Below are 21,260 nucleotides of genomic sequence, written 5' to 3'. Positions count from 1 at the left end.
GGGCGAGAACAGATTTGAGGGCTACCTTATTGTATTCTATTCTTGGAACAGGAAAGGGGAACTTCCCCCTCAAAAAGAGTGCGAGAACCCAGGAAGTGTGTTTGATGTCTGCAAAAAAATGGGACAGAATCCTCGTTCCTTGCTCTATTCTCAAGGAGCATGCACAGTGTCTTTCTTGACAGTTTCCTGTTCCATTTCCACCATTTATACAAAAGCAGTAAAATGAGCTTGCAAGGTAAATAACGAGTACCCTGGAGCAGCATCTCACACACCAGCCTGTTATCTGAGATAAATTTCAGAGCACACAGCTGGACAGCGATGGGGAGAGGATTTTCTAATACATATGTAAAAACAGTGAAAGTAAAATGTTAATGTTGAAATGTTTTATATGGGAGTAAAATGTTAATGTTAAAATGTTTTATATGGTAAATGCCGTCTTCCTCTTAAGAGAGTAAATTTCCTTGAGAACTGGGTCTCATTTATAGCACCTAGAAATTATAACTCCAAACTAGCCAGCATTTACTGAGGACACTGTGGCAGGCACTGTGCTGAGTTTTGTTTAATATATAGACACAGTACTTAGCTGTAGTTACTCAGTAAATATTTATCAAAGAGCTTGAAAAAAAACTATCAAAGACAGTCAAGAAGAGAAAACTGGGGACTTCCCTAGTGGTGCAGTGGTTAAGAATCCGCCTGCCAATGCAGGGAACACGGGTTCAAGCCCTGGTCTGGGAAGATCCCACATGCCCCGGAGCAACTAAGCCCGTGTGCCACAACTGCTGAGCCTGCAGTCTAGAGCCTGTGAGCCACAACTACTGAAGCCCCCGCGCCTAGAGCCCGTGCTCCACAACAAGAGAAGACACCGCAGTGAGAAGCCCACGCACCCCAAAGAAGAGTAGCCCCTGCTCATCGCAACTAGAGAAAGCCTGCGTACAGCAACGAAGACCCAACGCAGCCAAAAATAATAAACAAATAAAATAAAATAAAATTTATTTAAAAAAAAAAGAAAACTGCAGAACAACATTCCTCATGAATATAAGCCCAAAGATCCTTAAAAAAATTGTAGAAAATTGAACTTAACAATATATAAAAAAAGACTAACATTGTAACCAAGTGAGGTTTATCCCAGAAATGCAAAGATGGTTAAGTTTTGGAAAACTATTCAAAGTAATTCACCATAGTCACAGAATAAAGGAGAAAAATCAAACGATTATCATCCTAATAGATGCAGAAAAAATGTTCAACAGGCTTCAATCTCCTTTTATGATTTAAAGAGAAAAAAAAAAAAACACTTCAGGAAAGAAGGTAGATAGGAGAATTCTTCCCTCTATCAGATGAAGAGTATCTACTGAAAAATCTAGACATCATACTTAATTGTGAAAGACTGAATGCTTTCCTCCTAAGATTGGGAACAAGCTAGAGTTGCTCATTTCACCATTTTTATTCAGTGTTCTACTAGAAATTCTAGTGTAAAATAGTCCTTGTTAGTGATATAAGGAAAAAAAAAAAGGCATACAGGGCTTCTCTAGTGGCGCAGTGGTTGAGAGTCTGCCTGCCGATGCCGGGGACACGGGTTCGTGCCCCGGTCCGGGAAGTTCCCACATGCTGCGGAGCAGCTAGGCCCATGAGCCATGGCCGCCGAGTCTGTGCTCCACAACAGGAGAGGCCACAACAGTGAGAGGCCCGTGTACCTCAAAAAAAAAAAAAAAGAGGTAGTGGGGAAAGTCAGTATATATGTGATTTTGGTGAAGGGGGAGTACATGCAATCAAGCACATATTTTTTGCAGAAGTTTTCTGCTAGTCTCGTGAAGATTACTGCTAGTCACGAGGAGCAGACGTCACCATGAAGGATTTTAGTGCTTTTCTAGATTTGAGGAGATGCAAGAATTGGGCTCATAAAATTGTCTCCTGAAAATATCTATCTGAAGACCTGTTTTGCCAGTTTTTCCCAGAGCACAGAGTGCCTCATTCCTGATCTCCAGCCTAACTCCTTTCAATGGGTGTTGAAGGTCAGCAGCTGCTGACTTTCATAATTTGATCCTTGTAGAGGTAGATGGCAAATGCCAATTTGTAGGCGACATCTTTAATCCTAGGCTTCTTCACAGCATCATGAAGCGTTCTAAGATGGTTAAGATGGAAATTCAAGGCCTCTTGAAGTCTAGACGTAACTTGCACAGTATCACTTCTGCCACAATCTGTTGGCGAAAGTAAGTAACAAAGCAAGCCAACATTCAAGGTGAGGAAGAGACTCCACGTCTGGGCAGGAGGGAATCTGCATTTTCTTTTTGTTTTTTGGCTGTGCCACGTGGCTTGCAGGATCTTCACGTTCAGGGATCGAACCTGGGCCCCGGAGTGAAAGCGCCAGGTCCTAACCACTGGACCGACAGGGAATTCCCAGGAATCTACATTTTTAACATAGCCTTCTCAGTTGACTCACGCACACCGGGGTTAAGTGTGAATTGTTCATTTCACATATATGTGTACAGAGCTGTGTCCCTTTGTATTTGCTACAAATCTCTATTGCTAGCACTTAAATTTATATATATGTAAATGTTTTGTTTCTTTCAGAAATTTCTGAAATAGTAATGTGCTTAGGTACTATATGGAGATAGAATCACCGGAGCTCATAATGGTAGCAGTTTGTGAAAAAGAAGGAATTTCAGGACCTTGAAAGGTGAGTAGGCACTGGAAGGAAGGGGGGTATCTTAAGTGGGTGGACCTGGCATGATCACAGATGTGGGCTTATACCAGTAGGTTTAGGGGTCAGTGGCTGGTGCACAAGACTTAAAGGGAATGGTGGAAATGGTTGGGGATGGATTATGGGTATGGGAGAGTGACACGATGAAAATGACATCTCGCCATGACCAGTTTGTACGTTGCAATGGCAGTTAAAAATAAATAGCTAACAACACTGCATAGAAACCAAACTCATAATTCGAAAATGCTGGAACCTCTAGCCAGCGACAGTTGAGGCGAATACTATTTTAGAACACAGAGAAACGAAAACAGTGTACATTGTCCTGATCACTGAAGAATTCGCTTAAAAATCAGATCCCCCCCACACACATTCCGCCCTGATCGTTATTAAGATAAAACTGACATACAACAAAATCAGATTCTTAGTAGTGGCACAAACTTGGGATACTACATATCGTACCCCCAATCACTTTCTCTAGGCCTCGGCCCACCGCCTGTTATTTATGTATTGATTACTGTGTGCCAAGCGCTCTGCATGTATGTGTATACACTCTCTCTCACTTAATCGGCCAGATTTCTCTACAGGGTAGAGTGTATCATGCCCATTTTACTGGTGAGGAGGAGACTGAGCCTAAAAATGGATTTGCCATATCACAGCCTGGAGGCTGCAAAAATGTAAAGCTGGGGCTGGAACAGAGGCTGCGCCGGAAGTGGGCGGGGAAACGAGTTCCGCGTGATTCAGGAGGGATCCACGGCAGAGGGAAGGGAAACGTGAAAATGGTGATTCGGCCCCATCTTCCAGAATTCTGCAGGCCCCTACGACAAGTGAAGAAACTTCTCTTTCAGACGACGTGTCTCGCTTAGGCGCCTTTCCAAAATCACGGTATCTGATTGGTGAGATTGGAGGAGATGGATGGTCCTGATTGGTAAGTTGGACCTCGAACCAGGCTTACGCCCCTAGGATCGGGCGAGGAGTGGGTGGGATTTGAAATCGAATCCCCCGTTTCATTGGTGAAAAGAAAACGAACCAGGAACTATTAGGAAGCGTAATTGGCTGTTGCCAGGAGCCTCCGCTGGCCTTATGGGCCCGGGTTACGGAAGCCGGGGAGGACTGAGCGTGAGGTCTACCTGCAGGAAGTTGGCAACGGAAACCGGGATAGCGGTAGAGGAGAGGTACCTCAGGCCCGATGGAGACTGTGGAAGCAAGTGGCAGCGATGGGAAAGGGCGAGGGGTCGAGACCTCCGTCACGTATTACCGATTGGAGGAGGTGGCGAAACGCAACTCCCCGAAGGAGATTTGGCTGGTGATCCACGGGCGAGTCTACGATGTCACCCGCTTCCTTAACGAGGTGGGGCCCGGGTGGTGGGCGGCCCCTGGGAGCTGCAGCGGCGAGGGTGGTCGGGCCCGGAAACGCTGCTAGGGTGTGTATAGGAGGGAAGTGAGGCCTGGCTGAGGGCGAAGAGGCGTACGGAAGGGAGCACGACACTCCGAGACGGAGATGGGGGGGCCTTAGGTGTGCATGCATTTCCAGCCGTCACTAAACTCTCGTGCCTTGAGTCACATATTGAGCACTTACGACGTGCTTGGCTAAACTCTGAGTCACCATTATGCCCACTTTACGGAAAGGGAAACTGAGACTCAGGGTCTCTCACCTAACAACCTAGAGCCATTCGAACCCAGGTCTGAAAGCTCCAAACCTCTGCCCTTTACACTATGCCTTCTGAAGTAATATCATTTTTTGCTTTTCATTTTCTCGAGAAGCTGAGATGGCTCCTCCTTTCCCCCCATTATGCTGCCTTTCTTTTTTCTATTTTGAGTTGACCTTGAGTCCAGAGGTTATGAGTTGATTTTTTTTTTTTTTTTTGGCCATTGACTCAGGTTCTGTCACCCTCTTTTGTAAATCAAGCCTGTTGTATTAGGGTTTTTTTTTTTTTGTATTAGGTTTCACAAGTTCTCAAGACCCTGATACAACTGAGTGATTGTTTTGTTTTCAAGGAAACAGACTTTCAATTTGTTTAACTCTGCTGAGGTGTAATTTACATACAATAAATTGTGCTTATTTAAAATGTACAGTTTGATGAGTTTTGCCAAATGTATTCACCCATGTAATCACAACTTCAATTAAGAAAGAGTGTTTTCATCACCCTAAAAAGTTCCCTCTTGCTTTTTTGCAGTCATTCCCCTCACTCCCAATCCCTGAGGGTTTAGGATATTTTAAATGCTTATTTATTTATTTATGGTGTGTATTATTTTATTTTGAGTAATAGATTAATAATCTTATGGTTAATTCCTTGTAAGTTCTTGCATAATATAATCCTGCTGTAACTGAGAAAAAGTTTCATTTCGCTTCATTCTCTTTCTGGAGCAAATGTACTAGCAAAATTTGTTTTCTACTAATTTGGGGCTTACGGGATAAAGCTCTACATCCTGATTCATAAATCTATAAAAACTTTTAAAACGTAAAATTTCCCAAAAAGAATATTGTTTCATTTTATTATTACTTTTTTAAATAAATTTTTTAAAAAATTTATTTATTTTTGGCTGCGTTGGGCCTTTGTTGCTGTTCGCGGGCTTTCTCTAGTTAAGGAGAGCGGGGGCTACTCTTCCTTGCGGTGCATGGGCTTCTCATTGTGGTGGCTTCTCTTGTTGCGGAGTACAGGCTCTAGGCGCGTGGACTTCAGTAGTTGTGGCTCGCGGCCTCTAGAGAACAGGTTCAGTAGTTGTGGCGCTCGGGCTTAGTTGCTCCACAGCACGTGGGATCTTCCCCGACCAGGGCTCAAACCTTTGTTCCCTGCATTGGCCGGCGGGTTCTTAACCACTGCGCTACCAGGGAAGTCCCTTTTATTTTTGGTCCCCCCCCTTTTTTTTTTTAAGGACATTGTTTTAAATAAATCTTTCTAGTGGACAATAAGGTAACATCTTAGAATTTAGTAACTTCTTGTATTTGTAGGGCGTATGGCATTTATGCTTTTAAAAGTGCTTTCCCGTTATTTCAGCCTCAAATTAGCTAGTTGAGAGTGAGTTGGATAGTAGTGAACCTTATTTTAACAGGGATATAAGAAACCGGTTCAGAGAGATTTTGGTCAGACAGTTGATTAGTGGCAGGGTGTGCTTTAGATAAATACCTTGGTTTCTCTTGTCTACACAGTATTACTTTGGAATTCTAGACTTAGCTATGTCCTTTGATGTATGCCTCATAATAAGTTTCAAGTGTGGCTTGTAGCATGCCTGGTAAAGCATAGTCCATAATGGGCCAGTAATGTTTTTCATTTGTGGTTTCATTTCCCCCCCAGTTTCTTCTTGATTGATTCAGAATAGATAATGAACTTGGAAGGAACACTTAGTGCGTGTAGTGGACATGAGTTTAATCTTTAATAGTGGTTCCCAGCCTGGTTTACCACATGCTGATGGAGCCAGAGACATCACAGGTGTGCCAGGGGCGGCCCTTCAAGCTTGAGTTGCCAATCTTTACCTGTAGTTAGCCATTCTAACTTACCTGTTCCAGCATCTCTGTCCCTGTGTTCTTCACTCCAAGTCTAGTCATTCATTCACTTACTCATTCAAATATTTATCAAGTGTCTACTAAGTGCCAGATACTGTTCTAGGTGCTGAGGATGCAGCAGCAGAGAGTTAAGCATTTATGCCCTCATGGAGATTACCATCTATGGGAAGCAGAAAATAAGCAGAGTAAATAACTAAAATATATGCTATGTTAAGGGCTAAGGAGAAAAATAAAGCAGGGAAGAGGTCTGTGGACATGTATGGGGTGAGGGCGTGAAGATGAGGGGTTGAAATTTTAGGTATGATGGCCAGAAATAGCTTGATTAAGAAGAGGACTAGAGTAAAGGCTTTCTGTTAAGGGAGCTGGCCATGTGGATATCTGCAGGAAGAGCTTTCCTGGCAGAGGGAGCAAGTTCAAAGGCCTTGAGGTGTAAGTATATCTAGTGTGTTTGACGAACAGTGAGGGAGGTTATGGTAGCTGGAGAGTATTAGATGAGGTCAGTATGATCAAGGAGGGGACAGGTCAAGTATAGCTTTTGTGAACCTCTGTTTAGAAGAAAATCACATAAAAATGGTTACAATATCTTATGACATTGACTAGAACATATCAAAGTGCATCTCTCTTAGCAAGGGTAAGTATGATTTTGTAAACCTTTGTTCACAAAGCATGTTTTTGTGAACCTTTGTTTCAGTTAATATTCTTGTTTTCTTACTGTATCACAAGTGAGAAAAGTTTGGAAGCCATTGTTTTATGTATAATTAACCATTTCTGAAAAGAGTAACAACACGTAGTGCTGTTTTAAAGCTTTCTATGTATTTTTTAGTGACTGTTGGCATAAGTGGGAATACTAGGTTGGAGGGAAAAACAATACAGAAGGAAAGAAAGTAAAACTCTTTAAACCCCAAGAATTTGTTTGAATCCTTCTACATCGTCCACGCATACACCAATGTATACAGATATGTATAAGTAGAAATGGAATCATAGTATTCCTTAATTGAATTATAGTGTCTATTAATTGATTTGGTTTAATAGTAATAGTATTTCTTGGGTGCTTATTATTCTGGTGGCTTACATGTAATTTCTTTTTTAACCCTTCTAACAACCCATTTTAGAGATTAGAAAGCTGAGGAGCAGAGAAATAACTTTCACAAAGTCATAATGTTAAGTGGTACAGGTGGAGTTTGAACTCAGGCAGTCTGACCAGATAACCTATGCCCACTACATTAGAATTTGCCTCAGTTTTTTTTCATGGCTATAGAGTATGGAATTAGGTCTGTTTTACAACCAGCTTCTTCCACATCTTAGATATAATTTGGAAGGATTGGGAATGTGATAGAGGGAAGTTAGAATTAGTACCTTTTTTCTGGAACCCAGGTAATTTTTTCATTTTTTGAATAGGTCATACGGGTACGTTGTGAAAAGCCTTCCTCCCATCTGCCCAGTTCGACCTCCTCCTAAAGTTAGCTACTGCTGTTTGTGAATCCTTCCAGAGTTTTGTTTTGCATGTACAAGCAAAAGTGAATGTAGTTCCTCCCACTTTTTTTTTTTCACCCATAAGGTAACAGCATACAATACCTGCTGAAATATGCCTTGCTTTTTTCATGTAACTGTATATCTCAGGAGTCTTTCCATATCCATACCTGGAATACTTCTTTATTCTTCATAGAATTTGTTGGACTGATTATAATTTGTTTAAGCAGTCTCATATTTATAAACATTTGGGTTGTTAGTAATATTTTGCCATCTAAGTTTTTCCCCCGCCTAAGTCAACTCTATTGAGATCTAATGTACATATAATAAAATGTATAGATTTTATATGTGGAGTTCAGTGAGCTTTGAAAAATGTCTCATCTGTGTAATCACCATCACAATCACTGTATAGAACATTTCTACCATCTATGTTCCCGTACAACCACTGATTTGATTTCTAACACTGCAGACCCGTATGTGTTCTTATTTGTCTAACATCTTTCGCTTAACATATCTGTGAGATTCATCTATATTTTTTCTGTGTATCTGCAATTTATTCCTATTTAGTGCTTCTAATTTCATTGTAACCATACTAAAATTTAGCTATTTGCCTGTTGATTGACACTTGGGTTGTTTCCAGTTTTTGGCTATTATGAATAAACCTGCTTTGTACTTTCACGTACAAATCTTTTTTTTTTTTTTTTTGCGGTACGCGGGCCTCACTGCTGTGGCCTCTCCCGTTGCGGAGCACAGGCTCCGGACGCACAGGCTCAGCGGCCATGGCTCATGGGCCCAGCCGCTCCGCGGTATGTGGGATCCTCCCGGACTGGGGCACGAACCCGTGTCCCCTGCATCGGCAGACGGACTCTCAACCACTGCGCCACCAGGGAAGCCCACGTACAAATCTTTGTGTGGACGTATGTTTTCATTCCTCTTGGGTAAATAGCTAGGAGTGAGATTGCTGGGTCATATTTTTTTGTTTTTGTCTTTGTTTTACTTTTTAAGCAACTGCCAGACCTTTTCCCAGTCGCACCAGCAATACATTAGTTTTCCAGTTTCTCCACATCCTCATTGACACATGTTTTGTCAGTGATTTACTTTTAACCACTCTAATGGATGTGTGCTGATATATAATAATGGTTTTAACTTACATTTGCCTGATGACTAATGATGTTGAGTATCTTCATGGGCTAATTGGCCATTTGCATGTCTTGTAAAGTGTCTGTTCAGTCTTGCTCATTTTTAATTGGTTTGTTTTCTTATTATTGACTTGAAAGCAGTCTTTATATATTTTGGATGCAAGTCCTTTCAGAAATATGCATTGCGAGTATTTTCTCACAGTCTGTATTTTGCCTTTACATTTTCTTAAGTGTCTTTTGAAGAGAATTTTGGTGATACACACACACACACACACACACACACACACACACATATACATATACATACATATATACACACACATTTGGCGATATATATATAACACATTTTAATGGCTGGGTGTGGGCTTTGGGGTTCAAGAGTCTTGTTCAGTTTCCTACTTTACCGTAACCTTGGGCAGTTGTGCTCTGTAAAGGCCTTTTTCCATCTCCTCAAGGGAGATAATAGTACCTACTTCACAGGGTTGTTGTTGAGACAATTGATTTAGGTAATTCATATAGACTTATCATGGTACCTGGCATAAAGAGTTCAGTAAGTGTTAGTGGTTATTTTTATTAATAATAAAAAATTATATTGTTTCCTGTAGCATCTTTTGAGTGCTTACTAACGAGCGCATGCTCTGAAGATTTAAAGGTGAATTAGATGCTTTGGACTTGCTGGGAAGATGAGGTCTGTGTACAAGCAATTGTCGTGTAAGGTAGAGTGGTCTTGCCTTTGGAAAGATGGAGAATGCAGGCTCTGTTTGGTGCCACCCTAGGGTACCCCTTGAAAGCTTCAGTGTCTGACTAATAACAATTCTTACTGGATTTCTCCAAGGCTGGTCAAAAAAAAGTGCAATTTGATCGTTCTCTAGCTTGTGGAATTACCAAATCTGTAGAAAGTATGCTTTCTTTCCTTGAACGATCTCAAGTGGTTGGTCCTAGGGAAGGCTAGAAAGAAGATGAGGCAAAATTTAAACTCCAGCACTGTCTAGGTGAGCTGCCCTGATCACAAATCGACTTTGGTTTATTTATTCGTGCAGCATACATGCCAGAGAGGGAGAGAGGGCAGATGGGAGGGAAGGAGGGCAGAGTGAGCGCCCCCTAGATCTCACTATGTTCCAGGTTCTATGCTATGTTCAGGAATACAGCCATGAATAAGACAACCATGGTCCCTGTTCTCAGGGAGCTTATAGTCTAGTGGAGGAAGAAAGACATTAAATAAATAATTGCAGTTGTGATAGTACCATGAAGATGCCTAAGGAATTGTGAGAATCTGTAGCAGTGGTACCTAGTACAGTGGGGATAAGGGTATGTAATCTGGTGGGAATAAGTTATGTTCAGATCTGCAGACCTGAAATTCAGGCCGTGAGCAATTGTGACTGCCAAGGTTACACCATTTCTGGCAGCCATCAAGTTAACCTCTCCTAGGTGACACCCCTGCCTTGCTAGGTTCTTTCTAATCCAAATGCAAATACCTATGGACCTGCACCATTTCCTGCTGTTCACCACCCAGGTCTATTACCTTTTTCTGAGTTGTCAGACCGTTTTTTAGGAAGTAGTTTTTGTCCTCTCCAAAACTTTAACATCCGTATCTTATTTTGATGAGGTATTCTGCTAATCTGTTTGGGTAGGCTGGCCTAATTTTACAGCTTCTGTAATCTTAATGTTTCTAGATTTCATTTTCCAAGTCAGGTGATCTTTTGCAGTACGCGGGCCTCTCACTGTTGTGGCCTCTCCCGTTGCAGAGCACAGGCTCCGGATGTGCAGGCTCAGCGGCCATGGCTCACGGGCCCAGCCGCTCTGCGGCATGTGGGATCTTCCCAGACCGGGGCACGAACCCGTGTCCCCTGCATCAGCAGGCAGACTCTCAACCACTGCGCCACCAGAGAAGCCCCCTATTGTTACATTTTTATTACATCAGCATGGAATTTCCATTCACAGAGAATTTGTGTAATTTTTTCCCAGTAAGATTTTTATCCTGTAACTGTTTGTCATTCTTCACATTCTCCTCTTTTCTGCCCATCTGTCCCCTATCCTTTCCATAGAATTAGTAATCTGGAAGTATTATTTTCTGTTAGCAATTTGTCTTCTTTCTTTTCTATATTAAAACATAAAGTTTCTGTCCTCCTTTCAGTAATACTTAGTAAATGAACTTAAGGAAAAGCCAAAAGGCTTCCCCTGCTCCCTACCACATATTCCGTGGACAATTGACCCACTAAAAGCCTTCCCAAGAGGACATTACAAAGTTTCCTTTGTATCTAAAGTATTTCACTTGATTATTGCTGGTCTGAGATAGAAATGAATCGATCACAGGCATTGTTTCATCAATTGAAAGTTTATGATCTTGGTTGCCATATAGTTTATTTGAAATATTTGTAGTGTTATATAATTGCTCATGCATTAAAAGCTGAGGCAAGATCCATTAGTCTTAAAACACAAAGGCTATCCAGTTCAAAAGAATCGTTTTTACAAATTCATATGAGATTTAAAAGCAAAATAGATCCTAGAAAAAATGGGAAATGTGTACTGCCTTATATTAGGTTTACTTAATAAAAATAGGGAGAAACTTATGATTGTCCAATAGATTTGAATAGCACTGGTAACCAACCAATCTAGGTGACTGAGGATAACCTCCAGACTCTTGGTCTTATTTGTTTTGTTTTGCTGTGATTCAGACAAAAGTAAACTTTTGGGCTTATGTTAATTATAGGTATGTAAACCTAGCTTTGTGTGTGTATGTGGTAAAATATATATAACATAAAAATTTGCCATTTTAACCATTTTTAACTGTACTATTAGGTGGCATTAATCGCATTCACAGTTTGTGCAACCAACATCACTATCTATTTCTAAAACTATTTCATTACCCCAAACAGAAACTCTGTAACCATTAGGCAATAACTACCCTCTCATCACTCTTCCCAAGCCCCTGATACAACCTTTAATTTACTTTGTGTCTCTATGAATTTGCCTATTCTAGCTACCTGATATAAGTAGAATCATACAATATTTGTCCTTTTGTATCTGGCCTCATTTACTTAGCATGTTTAGGTTTTTAAATTTTTATTTTTATTATGGTAAAATATACATAACATAAAATTTACTATTTTAACCATTTTTAAGTGTACGGTTCAATGGCATTAAGTACATTCACACTGTTGTGTGTCTATCACCATCAGCTGTTTCCAGAAATTTTTCATCATCCCAAATTGAAACTGTGCCCATTAAACAATAACTTCCCATTGCTACCTCCTCCCAGCCACTGGTAATCACTTTTCTACCTTATGTCTCTGTGAATTTTACTGTTCTAGGTACCACGTGTAGATGGAATCATACAGTATTTGTCGTTTTTGTCTGACTTATTTCACTTAGAATAATGTCTTCAGGGTTCATCTATGTTGTAGCATGTATCAGGATTTCACTCCTTTTTAAGGCTGAATAGTATTCCATGATATGTGTATACCACGTTTTGTTTGTTCATCCATTCTTCAGTGGACACCTGGGTTGTCTCCACCTGTTGGCTTTTGTGAACAATACTACAGTGAACAATGGCATACAAGTGTCTGTTTGAGTCTTTGTTTCCAGTTCATTTGGATATATACCTAGCAGTGAAATTGCTGGGTCGTATGGTAGTTATATTATAATTAGCTTTTTGAAGACACTCCAAACTGTTTTCCACAGCAGCTGTACCATTTTACATTCCCACCAGCAATGGATGAGGGTTCTAACTTCTTCATGGAACACTTGTAATTTTTCTGTTTTTCAGTCATAGCCATCCTAGCAGGTGTAAACTGGTATCTTTTTGTGGTTCAATTTGCATTTCCCTAATGACTAATGATGTTAAGCATCCTTTCATGTGCTTATTCGTTCTCTGTATCTTCTTGGGAGAAACGACTATTCAAGTTTTTTGCCCATTTTTAAATTGGATTGTTTGTCTTTTTGTTAAGTTAGATTTCTTTATATATTATGGATATTAATCCTTGATTAGATATGTGACTTGCAAATATTTTCTCCCATTCAGTAGGTTGTCTTTTCACTTTCTTGATAATGTCCTCTGACATTTTGATGGAGTAAGTCCTTCCATATCAGCAGTTACTTTCAATGTAAATGGATTAAACTCTCCAGTCAAAAGACAGAGATTGGCAGAATGGACAAAAATACGTGGTCTAACTATATGCCATCTGTAGGAGACTCACTTTAGATTCAGAGACACTAATAGGTTGAAAGTGAAAGAATGGAATTATATTCCATGCAAATAGTAACAAAATAAGAGTAGAGGTGGCTATAATAATATTAGATGAAAGAGATATTAAATCAAAAAAAAGCTTTTAATGGGCATAGAGTTGTTTTGTTTTGGCCATACCCTGTGGTTTGCGGGATCTTAGTTCCCTGACCAGGGCTCGAACCCATGCCCCCTGCATTGGGAGCACAGAGGCTTTTAAAAAAATAATTAATTAATTAATTTTTTGAGCTGTGTTGGGTCTCTGTTGCTGTGCGTGGGCTTTCTCTAGTTGTGGCAAGCAGGGGCTACATTTCGTTGCAGTACGTGGGCTTTTTATTGCGGTGGCTTCTCTTGTTGCAGAACATGGGCTCTAGGCATGTGGGCTTTAGTAGTTGCAGCATGCAGGCTCGGCAGTTGTGGTGCAGGGGCCTAGTTGCTCTGCGGCACGTGGGATCTTCCCAGACCAGGGATTGAACCCATATCCCCCGCACCGGCAGGCAGATTCTTAATCACTGCACCACCAGGGAAGTCCTGGGAGCAAGGAGTCTTAGTCACTGGACTGCCAGGAAGTCCCCATAGAGTTTTAGTTTTACAAGACAAAAAGTTCTGAAATAGATGGTGCTGGTGGTTGCACTGTTTTACATTCCCAGGGTTATAATTTCTTATGTCCAAATCAACACTTGTTATTTTCTGGTTTTTTGATGATAGATATCCTAATGGGTGGGAGGTGGTATTTCATTGTGGTTTTGATTTGCATTTCCCCAGTGACTACTGATGTTGAGCATCTCTTCATATGCTTATTGGTCATTTGTGTGTCATCTTCAGAGAAATGTCTATTCAACTCTTCTGCCCATTGTATAATCAGGTTATTTGATTTGTTGTTGAATTTTAGGAGTTCTTCATATACTCTGGATATTAACCCCTTATGATTTACATATCTTTTGTTCTGTTGGTTGTCTTTTCACTGTTGATTGTGTCCTTTGATGTATAAAACTTTTTAAGTTTGATATAATCCCATTTGTCAACTTTTGCTTTTGTTGCTTTTGCTTTTGATGTCATATCCAAGAAAGTATCACTAAGTCCAATGTCATAAAAGATTTTCCCCTAATTTTATAGTTTTGGGTCTTATGTTTAGGTCTTTAATCCATTAAGAGTTCATTTTTGTATGCGATGTAAGTTAAGGGTCCATCTTCACTCTTTTGCATGTGAATAGTCAGTTTTCCCAGTACTATTTGTTGAAGCGACTGTCCTTTCCCTGTTGAATGGTCCTGGCACCCTTGTCAAAGATCATTTGACTATACCTAGAGTATACGCAAAGGCAGTTGTGTCTGTGGTATTTTGGAACTTATTTTCCCACTCTTTATATATTCCTAAGATTTAGCCATATGGTGTCACTCTAGTAAGTGACCACATTTGGATAACCACCATCTAGGACATTATAACATCCTGGAACTTCTCCTTGTAGACCCTCCCAATCACTGCCTCCTTCCTCATTCCCAGAGGTACTAGCTCTCTTGACTTTAACACTATAGATTCATTTTGCCCTTTTCCTTTCTTTTCTTTTCTTTCTTTTTTTTTTGGCAGCACCGTGTGGCATGCAGGATCTTAGTTCCAACCAGGGATTGAACCTGTGCTCGCTGCATTGGGAGCTCGGAGTCTTAACCACTGGACCACCAGGGAAATCCCTCGTTTTGAACTTTTTACAAATGAGTGTCACAGTATATATTGTTTTGTGTCTGGCATCTTTGGTTCAATATATTATATTCTTTTGTGCATATTGCAGTGCCTCATTCTTTTTCATAGCTGATTAGGATTCTATTGTATGATTATACCTCAGTTTATTCATATTCTCCTTATGGATATTGGGTTGTTTCAGGTTTAGGGTCATAATGAATAATGATGCTATGATCATTTGTGTGTGTGTATAAATTCATATATGTATACACATTTCTCTAGTATATACTTAGGGAATTGATTTTATTTTTTTAGAATGAAATTTTTATTGAGATAACAAGATTCATATGCAGTTATAAAAGAAATAATAGAGAGATCCTTTGTACTTTTTACCCATTTCCTTGTACTGGTAAAATTTTGCACAACTGTAGTTGTACAAAACAACTCAAGATATTGATACTGATACAATCCACAGATATTATTCTGATTTCCCCAGTTTTGATTACAGTACTCAACATGCAAATTACATTTAACTGTTGGTATAGAATGGCACACTGCCACTTCCCTAGGACGTTTAATTCAGACAGAATTATCCCTGGGCAACCGTTATCTTTGTATCTGCCAGCAATTGCTCTATCTTCCTTCTTATAACAATACGTAAACTCTCATATCCAGAATAACTGGGTCTTTAGTTCAACTGAGTGGTTACATACAGTACAGAACCATTGATTTCTTTTTTTTCCCCTGGTGGATTTGATATATTCTGAGATCCAGATCAAGAATCTCCCATATTTAACCTATCTTTGGTCATCCTGAAGGCACTTGAGAATCCAGCAATATATCAGGGTCATCAGCTTTCCTTGGACAGTATTAAGAGATATAGAAGGTTTGCTAAGTCTGTCCTGGTCCTGAGTATTCACTCTGAAAAAGAGTTTATTTGAATAAAGTTTTGACACATTTGCTCTTTATGTCATTCTGTAGGCTCAAAATGAACAATACAGAGACTTCTTTTGCTCATACATAGTTTCTAAATTTTCAGTAATGAAAATTATTAGTTTTTTAAAGGAAGTTATAAAAATACTAGCACATAAGTTAAGCATAAAAATACAGGGTATTCGGATCCCAAGAAAACGGGAGTTTACTGTGGTCTAGAAGTCAGGCTGATTGCACATGATAATTAGTTATAATTGGCAATGTTTCTTCCAAAGGTTGAATTTTTGCTAAGTTTTTATATATTATCACTAGCTTGAGTTTCCCCCCTTCTCTGCCTTTCATTTCTACAGGCACCAGAAGGAAATTTAAAAACATTTAAAAGATAGCTCTTTCCTTATAAGTCACCCAGCACACAGGCCTCGTTTCTTCTAGTTTCAAACATAAAAAAGAACCTGGGTCAGACAAGAATGATCCTTGTTGCATACGCACCAGTTCATGCATTTTCCTTTTTATTCTGTGAGTCTCCAGTGCAAACAAAAGTTAAAAGGTTAAGGACTACTCCAAGTTCCCAACAGCTAATCCCTGGTTGACCTTCAAAAAGAGGTCTTTAGGGCTTCCCTGGTGGCACAGTGGTTGAGAGTCCGCCTGCCGATGCAGGGGACGCGGGTTCGTGCCCCAGTGCAGGAAGATCCCACGTGCCGCGGAGCGGCTGGGCCTGTGAGCCATGGCCGCTGAGCCTGCGCGTCCGGAGCCTGTGCTCTGCAACGGGAGAGGCCACAACAGTGAGAGGCCCGCGTACCTCACACACACACAAAAAAAGAGGTCCGTAATTCATTTTTGAATATGCCTTCCAAGTGGAGGCGTTTGGCCATGTGCTCCTCTTTGCATCACCTGGTGCCCTCTGGTGATCTGTTAGCTCCAAAACTTTTCACTTTGTCTTGAAAGCTTTCTTGGTATCTGTGGTGGGCATGGCCATGGCTGCTGCAGTCATCTGTGTCTCCATCATTCCTGATTGGTCATTGGCATTATCCCACATTTGGAGAGTGAATGCTCTGAAGCCCAAATACACAGCAGAAGTACCAGGATGCAGCTATTAATAATGGGTAGTTCGATTCCTTTCTGTAGCGTAAGCTTACATAGGGTCATTGGAAATAGCACTTTGTGATAAAGCCTAAGAATGTCATGTTGATCCATCCACCAATAAGAATCACAGTGAGGACATTTGTGACATTCTCTTTCATCACATCTGTGAGCATCGTGGGATCAGTTGTAGGAGAAGGTGGTATTATTTTCCTTTTTTTTTTTTTTGAAAACTCCATCCTCTGGGTTGTTGAAGTAATATTTTTATGTCAAGGACTGTTTGGGAATATAATTTCCATTTTCCCTGAGGACTGTGCTTTGAATTAATTAATTAATTTCAGATATTTGCTCCTGGTTGAGTTCTTGTCACTCTGCAGTAGGATAGACACCTAGTGGTGGATCACACCCCCAGGTGATGATAAAGATGGGTTGGACCACCCAGGCTCATGTTGGAGTTGAGCAGCCCACTGAGAGCCAGTCCAACCAGGGTCACGGGGCTTCTCCTCCCTGGGGCACTGGGGCTCCTCTCGGGATTCTCCTCAGGGACTTCTCCTGTCCTGCAGCCTGGGCATTATCTTGGCTCAGGGCTGGCCTGGGCTCTGCTGTGGCCTCAGGCCTAGTGCATTGCCTCTGGTGCTATTTGATTTTAAATAATGTCTGAAGTTTATAGAGTTCTAAAACAGTAACGAAGGGTTCCCTGAAATATTTTTGCTTGCTCTAAACCATCTGTATTAAGACCACATTTTGGAGTGAGAGTTATTTTACTGAACCCTTTTTTTTGACCACTCTGACCCTCCTTGGCCTCTATGAAAAATAAAAAGCAGGCTATAAAACAGTATATACCATATGAACTCATTTTTATGAAGACACAAAACCTTTCATCACTGCCTAGTACATTAAATTGTAAGTACTCAATAAAAATTGAAGCATAATAATTGAAATGATTGAATGGACAGGAAAAACAGTTGTATGTACCAAAATGTTAACTAACTGTACTTATTTCTGTTATAAAGCTGTAGTTGATTCCTTATTCTTTTTTTCCCCATACAGTAGGAAAAAAAAGTATAAAAGAGTTGCTTATTTATTTCTTTATGATGGGAGATTGGTGAAAATGAAAATACTTTGTAGTTGTAGAAAGAGCTATGTAGGGAGTCATAAACTCAGCCATTCTCTGGAATATCTCAAACCACTAAGACATTTTGTTATCCTTTTACTCTGAAAAGGCAGCATAATAGTTGGGATGTGTCATAAGGAAAAGATGTCGTCCATAGTTTAGGTACATAGAGCAAGTTGGGACGCAGTTCCAAAAATAATAGCTTACCAGGGCTGAGAGGGTTCAGATGTAACAACAGATGAGTGGCAGCTGTCTAACTCTTGCTTCAAAACAGCATGCTTAATGCTGGGGTGGGAGACCCATCACTGGGTGGAGACCTTTTAGGAGCCAAAAATAGAAGTTTCCTTATCCTCACAGAGCTCAGAGGCAAGTGACTGACTGGGAGGTTACACTTAGAGTTTTTGTGCTTCTGTTGAATTCATCTTTAAAATAGGGATGATAATATTATTCCTGCTTAAAAGGTTGTTATAAAAAGTAACTACTTAAAAGCATTACTTGATATTCCAAAAATATAAATCTATATATGTCTAATAGTGTAAATTCTAAACTTGCTAGTTGTAAGTAAATGTTTATTGAGTGTTTAAGTCAGGGACTGTGCTAAATGCAATTTTTAAAAAATTATTTTCTGAGTAGGTAATACTGTACTTGCGAAACCAATTTCGGTAGGGTGTACAGTGAAAAGTCTTCCTTGCACCTGTCTCCCAGCCACCAGGTTCCCTTAAATGTTTCCAGAGAGATTTTATGCATATGCATGCATATGTGTATCTGCTTTTTAAAATGATAGATGGTAGCACATTATACTAACTATACCTTTCTCTTGTTGAGTACAGAGTATTTCCTATCCTTATCTCATATAGTACTCACAATAGTAAAGATAGGTACTCATATTGTCTCCATTTTACAAATAAGGAAACAAAGACATCTCAATTTCTTAATAACTTATCCAAGGTATATAGCATGTAAGTTATAGATAGAATCTACTTTCTAGGTATAGAGGCAATTATGTTGGTATTATTTATTTATTTAGCTTTAAAGTTTGAAACCATTTCAAACTTACAGAAAAGTTGCAGGAATAGAATAATATTCTTTCTTTGGCTTTCCTAACCTTGATATTTTTGGAGGTCACAGCTTGTCGTTTCATAGAATCTCTCTCAATTTGCGATTGTCCTGGGTTTCCTCACAGTTAAACCCACATTATGCATTTTTGGCCAAAAGACACAGGAGTTCTGTGTGTTCTCCCCATTGCATCCTGTCATGGGATATGCAGTGCTGATTCGTCCCATTGCTGCCATTAAAGGGAGAAAGGGGAAAAGAGGAAAGGCGAGGAGGAAGTAGCTTACATTAGTTAGCTTTTCAGACAGCCCGCTCTTCAGTAAATATCTTTTCCTTGTAGCATCCTGGCGGAGAAGAGGTTCTGCTGGAACAAGCTGGTGGAGATGCAACTGAAAGTTTTGAAGATGTAGGCCACTCCTCTGATGCCAGAGAAATGCTCAAACAGTACTATATTGGTGATGTGCATCCGGTAAGAATTAGCTGAGCTCTAGGAGTGCTTGTAGAGAGAGGAAGCTATCCAACAGCCACAGATCATGATGAGGGAATGAGTTACTAAAATGGAAATTCGTTCAACCCAGCCATTAGGCTAAATTTTCTCCAAAATCATCTAGCCTTACTGTGCTAAGATAGAGCTTCTTGTCTGTAAATCAACACATATAGTGTCTATGAAAAGGAACTGATTTTGGAGGTGGGATTATTTTTGATTGATTTTTTTGTAATGCAGTTAATATCTCTACCTAAAATAGTAGTTTGGTCTTGCAAATTCATTGCTAAAAGTGGTAACTATGGACTTTTAAAACCATACCATTCTAACAAGGGACCCTGATGCGCTCAGAGTCAGGGGTGCAGGGGTGGGGGAGTGGGCAGTACCCTTCTGTAGACCCTGGCATCTCCCAGGGAATTACTACCAGAGTGTAGTCTCATGTTCCAAAGTTAGAAATAAGCAGGTAATGAGAGTTCGTTTAGATGTGTCTTAAAATATTATTTGTTTTCCTCTTTAAACAGAATGACCTTAAACCTAGAAGTGATGGCAAGGTAAGAAGTCCTCTATTTCTCTTGTGTCTTTCAAGTGTTTATATTTCTATTTACTCAAATAAAATTGCTTTTTCTTTTTAAAATGTATTGTAACAAGAGAAGTGTTTACTTTTCCCCCAAACAAAAATCCTGTTTTTCAGGAATTTGGACTCAGTACCATCTCAGGAAAAAAGAATAGCTGAGTCTTGAACAGTAGGAACATTTTGTTCATGCTTCTATTCGCTTTTCTAAAAAACTGAAACTCTAAAGCCATGCCCCATATTGCTTTGAAAGAAATTAGTTTATAGGTTCAGTTGTAGAAAAGTATTTCTTATTCTTACATTTAATAGTATAGATGATAATAATTGCTTCTGTGTTGGAAAAAGAATTGGAAGGTCGGTTTACTCTTGCAAGTCTTAGAATGAGTTGTAGACTGGAACAATTGAGTAATTGACTGGAACAGGCCTTTCTGTCCCTATTCCCCTATGGTGTAGGCTCAAATAGGCCTACACACCCTTCCCATTCACACAGTGATACCACAAAAACAAAAGATTAAATATTTGAAAACCTTAATGTGTACTGCATAATGTACCAGGAAGAAAATATGAAAGCCTTTTTGCTTCCCACAAGCTGGATGGTTCATCTCCCTTATTCCCCCACTTTTTTCTCGCTATTTTCCTTGACTTCCCCTACCCTCTAATTTAAAGGGACAGCAGTTAGTTGTCACCCAGAACATCATGGAGGCAATGCTCCTTCCTTTTTTCCTCCTAGCTTCTTGCTTCCCTTTCCTCATTGAGCTGGTATTACTGAACTCATATGACACAGCAGTTAAAGTTGGCCTATACACAAGAATTCTTTCAGTTCAAGAGATTGCTTGATGGTATCTGCCACCTGTTGCTCTGCCATCCAGAGTGCTTGTGTAAATTAACGCTTTCGTCTTGCTGCACTCTACTACTCTGAACTGTTGAATTGTTTATGAAGGGGGCATGAAATAGTTCCTTAAATGCTTTGTGAGCACTGTTGGTTTGTTTGTCCTCCCCTCCTAACACATGTACTATCCATTCTTGAATCTTCACTTGTGTAATTAAGGTAAAATTTGAACTAAGCATGGCTTGTTTGGTATATTGAACATGTCCAGAAACCATTGCTTTCAGAGGTCAACATTTGATTCAAGGGATGTTCCCATTTGTACAAGAGATCCACCTTGTATCCAGGAGGCATAACCCACTTCTGCACAGCACTGTGAGAACACCCATTATATTTAAGACAAATAAAATTGTGGGGGAGTTATAATGTCTAGAAGTCTACAAATTGCTTCTTGTTGCTATTTTTCTTCCTTGGTAGTATAGTATGTAGTTAAG

The 21,260-nt window shown here is 40.0% G+C and overlaps 2 protein-coding genes and 1 pseudogene across 3 annotated transcripts in view; 2 read left to right on the top strand and 1 right to left on the bottom strand.

Annotated features, from left to right (window-relative positions):
- Nucleotides 1-19,354, top strand: part of NIP7 (nucleolar pre-rRNA processing protein NIP7) — an 85,822-nt gene extending 66,468 nt beyond the window's left edge. The window contains exons 6-8 of one of the 2 annotated variants that reach the window (XR_012328299.1): nt 2,569-2,674; nt 3,544-3,623; nt 19,226-19,354. The gene's annotated coding sequence lies outside the window, so the exon portion shown is untranslated. Of the gene's footprint in view, nt 1-2,568; nt 2,675-3,499; nt 3,624-19,225 lie in introns of both variants that reach the window. The other variant, XR_012328298.1, reaches the window with a different exon arrangement.
- CYB5B (cytochrome b5 type B) overlaps nt 3,787-21,260 on the top strand; it is a 32,459-nt gene continuing 14,985 nt past the window's right edge. The window contains exons 1-3 of the mRNA XM_004315883.4: nt 3,787-4,046; nt 19,226-19,354; nt 19,891-19,920. Of these exons, the coding sequence (XP_004315931.1) occupies nt 3,885-4,046; nt 19,226-19,354; nt 19,891-19,920 (321 nt within the window). The 5' untranslated portion in view covers nt 3,787-3,884. The remainder of the gene's footprint in view (nt 4,047-19,225; nt 19,355-19,890; nt 19,921-21,260) is intronic.
- LOC109550047 (ER membrane protein complex subunit 3 pseudogene) lies at nt 16,439-18,718 on the bottom strand (annotated as a pseudogene).

The sequence above is a fragment of the Tursiops truncatus genome, chromosome 19 (genome assembly GCF_011762595.2).
Source record: "Tursiops truncatus isolate mTurTru1 chromosome 19, mTurTru1.mat.Y, whole genome shotgun sequence".
Classification (NCBI taxonomy): domain Eukaryota; kingdom Metazoa; phylum Chordata; class Mammalia; order Artiodactyla; family Delphinidae; genus Tursiops; species Tursiops truncatus.
This window is presented reverse-complemented; position numbering and strand designations above follow the sequence as displayed.